The sequence below is a fragment of the Protomyctophum bolini genome, assembly GCF_963924005.1.
Source record: "Protomyctophum bolini genome assembly, chromosome: 4".
NCBI lineage: Eukaryota > Metazoa > Chordata > Actinopteri > Myctophiformes > Myctophidae > Protomyctophum > Protomyctophum bolini.
Genome location: NC_137865.1, coordinates 8,950,431 through 8,962,937, shown reverse-complemented (window position 1 = coordinate 8,962,937; position 12,507 = coordinate 8,950,431). Strand labels below are relative to the sequence as shown.

The 12,507-nt window shown below is 40.0% G+C and overlaps 1 protein-coding gene across 1 annotated transcript in view; it reads right to left on the bottom strand.

Moving 5' to 3' along the window:
* The window catches only part of tspan33b (tetraspanin 33b), a 30,656-nt gene extending 24,781 nt beyond the window's left edge, over positions 1-5,875 (bottom strand). Inside the window, exons 1-2 of the mRNA XM_080761405.1 lie at positions 5,643-5,875; positions 35-92 (exon numbers count right to left, since the gene is read on the bottom strand). Of these exons, the coding sequence (XP_080617531.1) occupies positions 35-92; positions 5,643-5,732 (148 nt within the window). The 5' untranslated portion in view covers positions 5,733-5,875. The remainder of the gene's footprint in view (positions 1-34; positions 93-5,642) is intronic.
* Positions 5,876-12,507: the final 6,632 nt, after the last annotated feature.

Below are 12,507 nucleotides of genomic sequence, written 5' to 3'. Positions count from 1 at the left end.
TGAGAACTGTGGAGAAAGCGTGGCTCCTACGCACCTGTGGCCTTCTGCACTTTAGCATACACCCCGATTGCAACGATCAACAGAGAGAAAATCTATATGGGAGAAAAGACAAAACAGACTCAGATTCAGGGACGGTGTCTTTGGCCTACTACAAGTATTTGTGAGATTAACTGTGGACAGACAGACAGACAGACAGACAGACAGACACACAGACACAGACAGAGGTGAAGACATCATGTAAACGACCACGGTTGACCAAAGTTCTGTACGTCAAAATAATGATGCTCGGAGTCGGAACATGACGGAAGCCAATACGGGGTAATGTGCATTGCCAGTCAGGAGTCTGGCAGCAGCATTTGGAAGAGCTGCAAGCGGGAAAGGGAAGAATAAACAGCCCCTGCGTAAAGTGAGTTGCAGTATGAGTAGTCCATCCGGAATGTAATTAGAGAATGCATCACTTTTTCAAGGTACAGTATATGGAGCTGAGAGAATGGATTACATTTTCGCAATCTTGCTTGAGATAGAAACTAGAAAATGTGCCCCTCGGGAGTCGGGACACAGGTCTCCACCGGGCCAGGTTATGATGGCCTTCTGGTGGTGCTACAAGGGTTCTCAACCTGGGGGTCACGACCCATCATTTTGGGGGTCCCCAGGTAAATAGAGTATTGGGCATTGGGGAGGGGGGCGGGGCGGGGCAAAGCATCTCCAGGGGTCCCCAGCCCAAAACGTTGAGAGCCCCAGCTATAATAGGCCAATGTGAAAAGGGTGCCATTTCTTCTTACGCCTTTGATGGCAATTGGATGATGACAACATCCCGGACAGATATTTTGTTGATGCAGCTGAAGCTATTGCTCCCTGCATAACCTACCTAATCAATTTATCAATTGAACAAGGGCTGGGTTTCCCAAACGCATATGGTAGTGCTGAACATGCTCAGATGCCCTCTAGGCCGCACACAGAAGCCTGTGTGAACATAGACATTCCGTGCATAGATGTGCCACGCAATGGTAGGCCTGTCAGGCCTCAGGTCTACCATTCTGAAATTAAATGTAATAATATTTGGACTGCTGGACAGCTGACAGTATGCTCTCTTTACTCTTACAAATTAAAAATTTAAATATATATTAAAAAAATATTTTTGTAAAACATTGTTTATGTTAGTGCACAGATTTCATCCAAATCGGTACACATGATCTCTGTAGTCATGTGATCAAGAGTCTGTTGGTTTCTCAGATTCTACACTGATTGGCTAAGATTTCAGGAGTGGCCCGTTTTGTACAAAATGCTGCACATGTCTTGCTCATCCAGAATACTATCCTCAGAGATGCTATGAGTGATCTGGCTCTGCATTTTCTCAACACAATGAAGAAAATTGTTGCAAAAAACTAACAAAAAAACATGTTTATATCCTAATATTGTTTTCCATATCCTCTGCTCTGAGACCAATAACATTTAAACAAGTAATGGATCGCACAAGTTAATTTCCTTTATTCCTGCTCTCTCTCTCCCCCAGAGGTCGCACACACACACACACACACGCACACACACACTCTCTCTCTGCTTCCTGGGAGGAAGCAGAGAGAGGAAGTCCTTGATTGTCGTGCCTGCCCCCTTTACACACACACACACACACACACACATGCTGCATGCATGTTACAACATGAGCTCTGCTTGTTTAGAAGTAAAACGACTCAACATCTCTTAACATGGACCGTCGACCAGCAGAGCAGGGTGGAGGGAAAAGCGTTCTAAACAAGATTGTGTGGAAACAGAACAGAAGTATCCATCCTACCATCAAAAGGTGAGATTCTTCTACAGGTGTTAGCTTAGCTAATTAGGTGCTTAGCATGACAGGAAATTATTGAATTGTGTCATTTCTCTTTGGTGTTCCTTGTTGGTAAAGCAAAGACAAGTCAGTCAGGATGGTGTGTGTGTGTGTGTGTGTGTGTGTGTGTGTGTGTGTGTGTGTGTGTGTGTGTGTGTGTGTGTGTGTGTGTGTGTGTGTGTGTGTGTGTGTGTGTGTGTGTGTGTGTGTGTGTGTGTGTGTGTGTGTGTGTGTGTGTGTGTGTGTGTGTGTGTGTGTGTGTGTGTGTGTGTGTGTGTGTGTGTGCCGTAAGAACAATTTTAAGTATTTAAATTTTCAATACTGATACTCTACTATCAGACAAAAATATTGTACTTTTTTGATAAGACAAAGAAAAATGTATTGTGTATTAAATTTAACATTATGGGAATGTGTCTTTGGCACACTGGCAGCCAGTATACTAACAACAATTCAGAATTTGTCAAATAAATAAATAATAATAGAACAGACGAGTGTTTGTAGGGTTTGAACTCGGGACCTTTGGACGATGTAGAGGGCATCTTAACACAGTGAGCTGTTGTAGCCTATACTGTACTTGCTATGTGCATCAAAATAGATTGTTAACAAAAATGCCTTGTTTTCATTGTGCTCTATAAACATTCAAACACAAGCAACGGCACAATAAATACATAAAACGGCATATTTTTATGTGCATTTTGTCCTGTCAAACTTGTCTGACATGTCCCGTCAAGTCAAAAGCAAAGTTTATTGTCTATAGTTGTTCCCAGCTACAGTACTAGTATTATTACAAAACATATACATTTACCAATTAAGCCCTATTTTTTTTGTTTGTCTATGCAAATAGCATGCAGGGTACAATCTCACAATGTGGCACTGCTTATGCAGATTTTACATTGGGGTTCGCAACGCTTTTAAATTGAATTAGGCCATTCATTATAGTATGTATAGTTTGACTCAAGTACTGAGGTTGAGCATTTGAGATGGGCTTTTGAGCAAAGTAGGCTAGAGCTGTTTCAGCTCTATCCCCCAAAATCCCCAAATCCTGCCGCATCAAATATTAAACACAAAAGGCGTGCTGACGTCCCATTACTAATGAGGTCTCCAGATGGAGAGAAATTTCAGAAAGACTAGAGCCTGAGCATTTTTTAGTTTTATTGTACGTGTCAAAGCTTTTTTATTTTTTGCTTGGCTGAGATGAGGTTTTGATGTAAATCCCACCGAGCAGAAACAACAACATATCATCCAAGTAAATGAATAGTCAGTAGGCCAAAGCTGACACCTCTGGGTACAATCAGACAATACAACCTATCCAGTATTAATCTTTAACCCCTTGCCATGTGTTCTAGCCAGGTTGTCATCTCTGAAAAAGATTTTTAGGTCATTATATATTTTTTATCCCACGATTTTGCAACACTTTTTTCACCCAGTGTCAATTATCTAATGTAATCCCGCTTGTTAAGAGTGACTTTGGCATAGTTTTCCTGTAACATAGCTTAATATTCATAGTTGTGCATTGCTTTGGTTTGATTGATGGGCCAGTTTTGAATTGCAGCCGTAGTTTCGCGCCAATTCACATGTTAACCTAACAATAGGACCTCACGGACACCAGATTAATAGTTTAACCCCTTCTTTTTAACTGTGCCGTATTAAGAAGCTCTGTTGTTTCAGTGCGACCTCGCCCTTGAGGGCCTCATCAAACCCTGGATAGTGGATAGCCATACATGGAGAAGACTATAGATCTGCATATCTGGAGAAACTCTACATCTGACCTCATGGACACCAGATTAATAGCAAAGGTCGCATTTACTATGAAATCAGGAGACCCTGTGGCAGACCCAGGTGGGTGGATTACATCTCGGGATCTCCATGTTCAAACTGCCCCAAAGCAGTCTCGCCCGGCAGCCGGTAAAACTAGTGTTTTCAACAGGCCCAAAAATTAAGGCCCGGCCCTACCTGGGCCCTCATCAAACCCTGTACACTCAAGAGAATGTCCCCGTTAACACCCTTAGATCTCCATATGTTGATCTGGCCTCATCAAACCCTGTATACTCAAGATAATGTCCCCGTTAACACCCTTAGATCTCCATATGTTGATCTGGCCTCATCAAACCCTGTATACTCAAGAGAATGTCCCCGTTAACACCCTTAGATCTCCATATGTTGATCTGGCCTCATCAAACCCTGTATACTCAAGAGAATGTCCCCGTTAACACCCTTAGATCTCCATATGTTGATCTGGCCTCATCAAACCCTGTATACTCAAGACATGCTCCTTTATATAGCCACTAGTACAGAATTCATTCCATGTTGATCTGACGCTCCATGCCAAAGCATCAGCGCTCGCCCACTGCCGGTGTGTGAGATTAACTCTGGACAAACAGACACATATAGACAAAGATCCCTGCAGAGCCACATTGTAAGAAATGCAGTAACAATGGAGATGGAATCTACAATACTTCTCGAGTACAAAAAGTACAAATACTTGGAAAAATGTGGCCTACGTTGTTACAACCAGTGGTGCATGTATATTCTCTCTTGCAGAGCAGCACTGGTTCTTTTGTGTGGTGACAGGAGTCATTGTCTCGATTGTCTAAATTTGCTATGGAAAAATAAACTCCAGTTCTCTTCTGTGCTAGTAGGGATAAAACGTAGAAGCGGCTTTGAAATGGTTTGCTTTGACTCCCCAAAATTATTACTGTAAATCAACAAAACCATACAATTAAGTGGGACAATGGCCAACAAAGTGTCCTTCTCTTTTCCAAACTGCAAAGTTTTTGTCTGTGGACGTGTGGTGTGGTCGCTGTGTGGAGTAAAAGTATTCCAGCTAATTATTTTAAGGAATCTTATTTAAAAAATAATAATAAAAGGAAAAAATTAAATGTAAACCAGCTTTGCTGTGCTTCACACAGCAGCTGTTAAAAATGCTTTAAATACTTTTACTGTATGTCTTCTCTCTTTGTGGATTTGACTGTCTGTGATGGTAATGGTTTGTGGACTGGTTCTCAAAGTGGGATATGGGACACCCACTTGAGATGTGAGCTTGTAGATCTGCTATTTTTGAAGGATTTTAACAAACATTTGGACAGGTCTTCTCTCATGGGGTCCCTGGAACGAAACCTTTTCAATAGGGGGTCTGCGGCTAAATAAATAATTATGGGGGTCCTTGACATGAAAATGTTTGAGAACTACTATAGCTTAGTGAGCTGAGCCATGGAGATGTGGGGCCAACTGTATGACCAACTGCTTTTAACTACTTGGTCGAACCCATCCATATTCTGGGAGGGAACAATAAACCAAAATAACTTATCGACAAGCTCACAATGCATAGAGTTGCGATGTGTTGTGAGCTTGTAGATCAGCTATTCTAGTTTGTCCTTCCCTGTGTGGATGGGCTGAAGTGTGTGTGAAACCTTTTCTCAGTATGGAAACGTTACAATGTTATGTAACTGCGTTATGACAGTCCCCCCATATAAACCTGCAGGCTAGACAGGAGTTGAATGGCTTCAGTGGTAGCCTACTTCAGTGGTGGTTTGACGAGCTACCCCTGCATGACACCACGACGCTGATGTATGGCCCATGAGTGGCACAATATTACTACTGTAAATCATCTTAAAACAGGCAGTGCTGTGAGGAGTCTGGTGGGAGACTATCGGAATAAGAATGTCAACCTATTTTATTTCTCCCTCCTTTTTCACGAGTATTTATTGTCGTTTTTTTCTGTGAGCAGGACGGGTTTCTGTTGTTTAACCCTTTAATTCCCAAACAGTCAGAAACACTGTGACCATAGGCACAGCCCACTCAGACAATGTCCACTTACCCAGAACAAGAAGCTGAAGAAGAAGAGGAAATATCGGATCCAAGGATTGACGAAAGAAAAGGTCTCTACTCGGCTCAGAGTCCCGTCCATGGTTTTAGGGAGGTGGTGTTTTAATTGTTTTTGCCACCATATAATCCAAGAAGTAGCCTATAGAGTTTATAGTTGAGTCTTCGCTCCAAAACAACAGCCCCCTGGATCGAGCCCACCACATGCAGAGCTATTTGGCCACCATGTAAATCAGCAGCTGTGAAGAGGGGTAAGGTTCCAATGAGCAGCAGGGTGAGCTAAAAAAAAAGGACACATGGAACCCCCCCCCCCCCCCCCCCAAACACGTAGCCTATACAGTACACAACCATGCTGGCAGGCCCCAGAACCGTCCTGCAGAGCGTGATTCACATTACACACAAAATATCTCTGGCTTGACTGCAGTTGAATGGATGCTGAACTTTGGTGTATTTGTCAGCCTGGGTTTGTGTACAGTTAAGGTATACCTATCTCCCTCTCGCTCTTTCTCTCTCTCTTTAAAAGTAAAACTGCTCTAGTGAAGAGGTGCAACACGTCAGTAGCCTACAAAATCTCCCATAGGCGTGTAGCCGTACTATTGGGTTGGAATCTGGTGACTGTGAGGGTCACAATAAAAATGATCGCTCTGAAAGTCTATATATTCAAAGATGTTCACGATTTTTTGATCTAAGATCTAGATCTAGTGTAGCGTAGGAATTGGGGAAAATTGTGGAAAAAACGATGGGTTATAGCCCATGTTTTTTGAAAAATTGCGGAGTATTGCAGAGTGTTGCGGAGCAAATGCGGAAAATTGCGGAAAACAACGATTGGTTATAGGCCATGTTTTTTGAAAAATTGCGGAGTATTGCGGAGTATTGCGGAGTTTTGCGGAAAAAACGATGGGTTATAGCCAGAGTTGGGGTCCGTTACTCATAAAAGTAAGGCACTACATATTACATATTACTTTTGAAAAAAGTAATGCCTTACATTACTTTATTACTCCCTGGAGAAAGTAACTAGTTACATTACTCGTTACATTACTTTTGCGTTACTCCATAAAATCGCCTGAGATGCATTGTCAAATAATTTGCACTGAACTGCCACACAACAACATAATATTTAGTTTGGGGTCTGTGAGGCCAAATCTCATCAAATGGTGGTCCATGGCTAAAATGCAGAATACATACTGGACCTTGATATGAAAATGGTTGAAAACCACAGTACCACGTGGTTCTAGGCAAATATTAACTTTCCCAACAATATATATTCAAATAAAATAATGAGACTGAGATAAATCAGTAGACTATAATTATGTTCACAGTGCTTTAGGATCCCTTTCTTTATGATGTGGAGTCCCCTGCTCCATTGCTCATTAAATGTAGTTTTTCATTTCGGCATATTTGGTTTATTTATCTCTACATTAACTAACTAGTGATTGTGAGAGCACACGTTCTACAACAAACAAACGGACCCTCCCATTGGCAGTGTTGCCAGGTTTTAGAAGAGAAACAAGCAGCCATGTCTATGAAAACAGCCCAAAAGAAGCCTGACTGGGCTATCATAAAACAAGCCCAAAGTCGCTTGTAATAAGCGGACATGGCAACACCCCAACGCCTGCTCTGTCTCTGTGACAGTGGGGAGACTGGGAGCTTTCTGTGCAGCGGAAAAGTGCTACGGAGATTTTAATACAGAGACGACTTAAATGACAGTTATGACACAAGCACTGTAGGCTATATCACAAAAAAACGGACAATGATGTGTCCGGCCAGAGGTTGAGTTGGGAGGAGGAAAGGTGGGTCTAAAACCGGACGTCTGGCCAGTGGCCACCCTACGAGTCCACGACAGTAACGAAAAATGCTGTGCTGCTGATGATCTGACACCGGTTTGACATGTTCTAGTCCGTACTGCGTACTGCGTTGCCAGCGCACCATTAGTGTTCATGTTCAACTCATCTCCGTTGTGTGCATTATTCTCTAAAGCAACACTGCTGAAAGCAGCCACATGACGCAAGTAGCGAGTAACGGCAGCGCTAAAGCGACCAGTAACTGTAGTGTGATTATCAATTTTGGAGGAGTAGTGTCGTTATATTACTCGCTACCGACCAAAGTAGTGTCGTTACAGTAACGATATTTTCCGTTACTCGTTACACCCAACTCTGGTTATAGCACATGTTTTTTGAAATTCCTCATTTCTCATCATTTTGGACCATGGGCTATAGCCCATATCGTACGGCATACTATAGCGCGCCGTTTTTCATCATTTTTGAGGATTTGAAAAAAATGACAAAATGACAAAAACGATGGGTTATAGCCCATGTTTTTTGAAATTTTGAAAAAAAAAGTTATCCTCGTTTCTCATCATTTTGGACCATGGGCTATAGCCCATATCGTACGGGGTTATAGCCCATCGTATAGCCCATCGTTTTTTGAATTTTTGGAGAAAAAAAATCCAGGCCCATGAATTAGAGGATAAAGCTCACATGTTACCCAAATAGTTGAATACACAAAAGCTAAGGCACTGGTACTGGTACTTCTGGTTTACCGGAACGGGGTTCAACTCCCTGCAGTGCCCTGCTCAATTTGTTGTATTTACCGGAAAAATTGCGGTGTTGCGGAGGATGAGAAACATTAGCAAATTGCGGAGTGTTTAAAAAAAGAAAATTTTGCCGTAGTATTGCAGAGGTATTGCGGAAAAATTGCGGAATATTGCAGAGGAATTGCGGAAAATTGCGGAAAAAAATGATTGCTAATAGCGGAAATTGCGGAAATTGAAAAAATGATGAGAAACGAGGATAACTTTTTTTTTTCCAAAATTTCAAAAAACATGGGCTATAACCCATCGTTTTTGTCATTTCGTCATTCTTTTCAAATCAAAAATCACTTTCACCTAGAAACTCCATTCACACTTTTTATCATTCAGCATACTGTGGAGACACATGCTGGAACTTTTTTATTTTGAAATGTTTTGTAGTTTATGAGTTATTTAATTTGAGCTATAGGAGAACAGGATTAGAACATGTAGAGGTGTATTAACTGAAGGCTATTGTATAGCAGTGGCTGACAGCCTCAGCCTGATGACCTCAAAAGTCTCATATCTCCACTGAGCCATAAGCAATTGCTTTGGCTTAGTGGTTAAGATGTTGGCCTTCAGTGCAGGGGACCTGTGTTTGATTCCTGCGTGTTACACTCTGATGAACATGATTCTATGTTCTACTCTTGATTCTTTCAACTTTACTATCTGAAGGCTAACATACAAAAGATCTCTTCAAGAGTACAAAGAGGCAGATGTTACTGATTGATTCAGCACAGAGAGTTCATGTTCAAATCCCACTCTTCCTAAAGTTTAATGCTAGTTATTGAGCTTAATTTACTGCTATTCTAGCAGTGGCTCACAGCCTCAGCCTCAGCCTCAGCCTCAGCCTCAGCCTGACTACCTCAAAACTCTAATTGTCGTAGTGGTTAAGATGTTGGCTTTCCACGTGGGAGACCAGGGTTCGATTCCCGGCTGTTACACTATCATACAAAAGAACAACTCAACAGCGCTAAGAAACATCTGATTAATATGATGCTGTGTTATTTAAACTTTACTAACTGAAGGCTAACGAACAAAAGATCACTTCAAAATTACCAGGAGACTTTGCCTGAGAGTGTCTGACTGATGGTGCAGTGGTCTAATCATCAGGCTTTCAGTACAGACATTCCATGTTCAAGGCCTGTTCCTCCTACAGCTCAATGCTGCAGTAATTTGAACTTTTCAAGGCTTGAATAAATAATAAAAACTCAAAAGCACCAGGAGACATCTGCTGAAATGCCCAAAGGTGCCTTGGTGCAATGGTGTGGAGCGCTTGACTGGTTGCCTCTGCTACAGAGAGTTGGCCGGTTCAAGTCCCATGTCATGTCATGACATCAAGGTGCTGGAGGACCATTGGGAGACGGTGCTCTCTCCCCCTGTTTCCTGAGATGTAACGGTAACGGTAGGGGCTTATGTCTGAAACAACCCTGTCCAGCTAACCTTTTACCATGAACTATTTTACTTTGAAATGTTTTGTAGTTTCTGAGTTATTAAACTTAGACGCCCAATGCATTCTCTATGGCAATAGCACAAACTTTGGCATGCTACTAGTCCTACATACTTAAACCTACCAACCCCATGGAAATTGCGGAAATTGCAAATTGCGGAAATTGCTGATCAAACTGATCAATTTTCTTTTGTGACTTTCGCCTTTATTTTATATGGAGGGACAGTCAGTGGTGTAAACTTTATTTATATAGCACATTTCATACATAAAATGCAACTCTGTCACATTCTGTCTCTCCCTCAGTCTCCACACTGGCCTCCCATATCCCATTCCAGCACACCCAGTTCCATTTACACACCTGTCAACTACCTAATCAGCCCAGCAGTGAACACTTCTCCAATCAACCTGCTCACTATAAAACTGGACTCAGTACAAACACTCATTGTCAGTTCATAACCTGTGTCACAGATGTCCTGCCTGTTCATGTGTTGACTTTGATGTCATTCTGATTCATGCCTGATTCCTACCTGCATTCCCCTGTGTAAGATATCTCGTAATTCTTTATTAAATACTTTATTATTATACTCTAGTTTGTTGTGACTTTGCTCCTGGGTTCAACTCTGTCTGCATCCTTGACAACTAAAGTACTTCACATATTAAACTTTATTTATATAGCACATGTCATACATAAAATGCAACTCAAAGTACTTCACATGAAAATAAAATAAAAAATAACAAGCAGCGGAATGCCAGAAACAAAAAGTAGGTCGATCTACAATTAGCAAATAAAAATAGCAATACAAAACTAAAACATTAAAAATGGTAAGGAAATTTGTATTGGATAATGCATTTTAAATTGATATTATTAGATATTCAACTTTATTGACATTTATAATTAAATTGGTGTCTCTGTAGAATCCATTGTTTGTTTCTGTTGCTTAACTCTGTTGCTTTAACTACATATAAGTGTCTATTTGTTTGTCTCTAAATGTTTTGATGAATTGAACAATGCCCTTTGTTCAATTCATGCCATACTATAGCACGCCGTTTTTCATCATTTTTGAGGATTTGAAGAAAATTCAAAATTTAAAAAAACATGGGTTATAGCCCATCGTTTTTTGAATTTTTGAAAAAAAAATTATCCTCATTTTTCATCATTTTTGAACATGGGCTATAGCCCCTACCGTACGACATACTATAGCACGCCGTTTTTCATCATTTTTGAGGATTTGAAGAAAATTCAAAATTTCAAAAAACATGGGTTATAGCCCATCGTTTTTTGAATTTTTGAAAAAAATGTTATCCTCATTTTTCATCATTTTTGAACATGGGCTATAGCCCCTACCGTACGGCATACTATAGCACGCCGTTTTTCATCATTTTTGAGGATTTGAAGAAAATTCAAAATTTCAAAAAACATGGGTTATAGCCCATTGTTTTTTGAATTTTTGAAAAAAATCTTATCCTCATTTTTCATCATTTTTGAACATGAGCTATAGCCCCTACCGTACGGCATACTATAGCACGCCGTTTTTCATCATTTTTGAGGATTTGAAGAAAATTCAAAATTTCAAAAAACATGGGTTATAGCCCATCGTTTTTTGAATTTTTGAAAAAAATGTTATCCTCATTTTTCATCATTTTTGAACATGGGCTATAGCCCCTACCGTACGGCATACTATAGCATGCCGTTTTTCATCATTTTTGAGGATTTGAAGAAAATTCAAAATTTCAAAAAACATGGGTTATAGCCCATCGTTTTTTGAATTTTTGAAAAAAATGTTATCCTCATTTTTCATTTTTGAACATGGGCTATATCCCCTACCGTACGGCATACTATAGCACGCCGTTTTTCATCATTTTTGAGGATTTGAAGAAAATTCAAAATTTCAAAAAACATGGGTTATAGCCCATCGTTTTTTGAATTTTTGAAAAAAAAATTATCCTAATTTTTCTACATTTTTGAACATGGGCTATAGCTCCTACCGTACGGCATACTATAGCACGCCGTTTTTCATCATTTTTGAGGATTTGAAGAAAATTCAAAATTTCAAAAAACATGGGTTATAGCCCATCGTTTTTTGATTTTATCCTCATTTTTCATCATTTTTGAACATGGGCTATAGCCCCTACCGTACGGCATACTATAGCACGCCGTTTTTCATCATTTTTGAGGATTTGAAGAAAATTCAAAATTTCAAAAAACATGGGTTATAGCCCATCGTTTTTTGAATTAAAAAAAAAAAAATTATCCTCATTTTTCATCATTTTTGAACATGGGCTATAGCCCCTACCGTACGGCATACTATAGCACGCCGTTTTTCATCATTTTTGAGGATTTGAAGAAAATTCAAAATTTCAAAAAACATGGGTTATAGCCCATTGTTTTTTGAATTTTTGAAAAAAATGTTATCCTCATTTTTCATCATTTTTGAACATGGGCTATAGCCCCTACCGTACGGCATACTATAGCACGCCGTTTTTCATCATTTTTGAGGATTTGAAGAAAATTCAAAATTTCAAAAAACATGGGTTATAGCCCATCGTTTTTTGAATTTTTGAAAAAAATGTTATCCTCATTTTTCATCATTTTTGAACATGGGCTATAGCCCCTACCGTACGGCATACTATAGCACGCCGTTTTTCATCATTTTTGAGGATTTGAAGAAAATTCAAAATTTCAAAAAACATGGGTTATAGCCCATCGTTTTTTGAATTTTTGAAAAAAATGTTATCCTCATTTTTCATCATTTTTGAACATGGGCTATAGCCCCTACCGTACGGCATACTATAGCACGCCGTTTTTCATCATTTTTGAGGATTTGAAGAAAATTCAAAATTTCA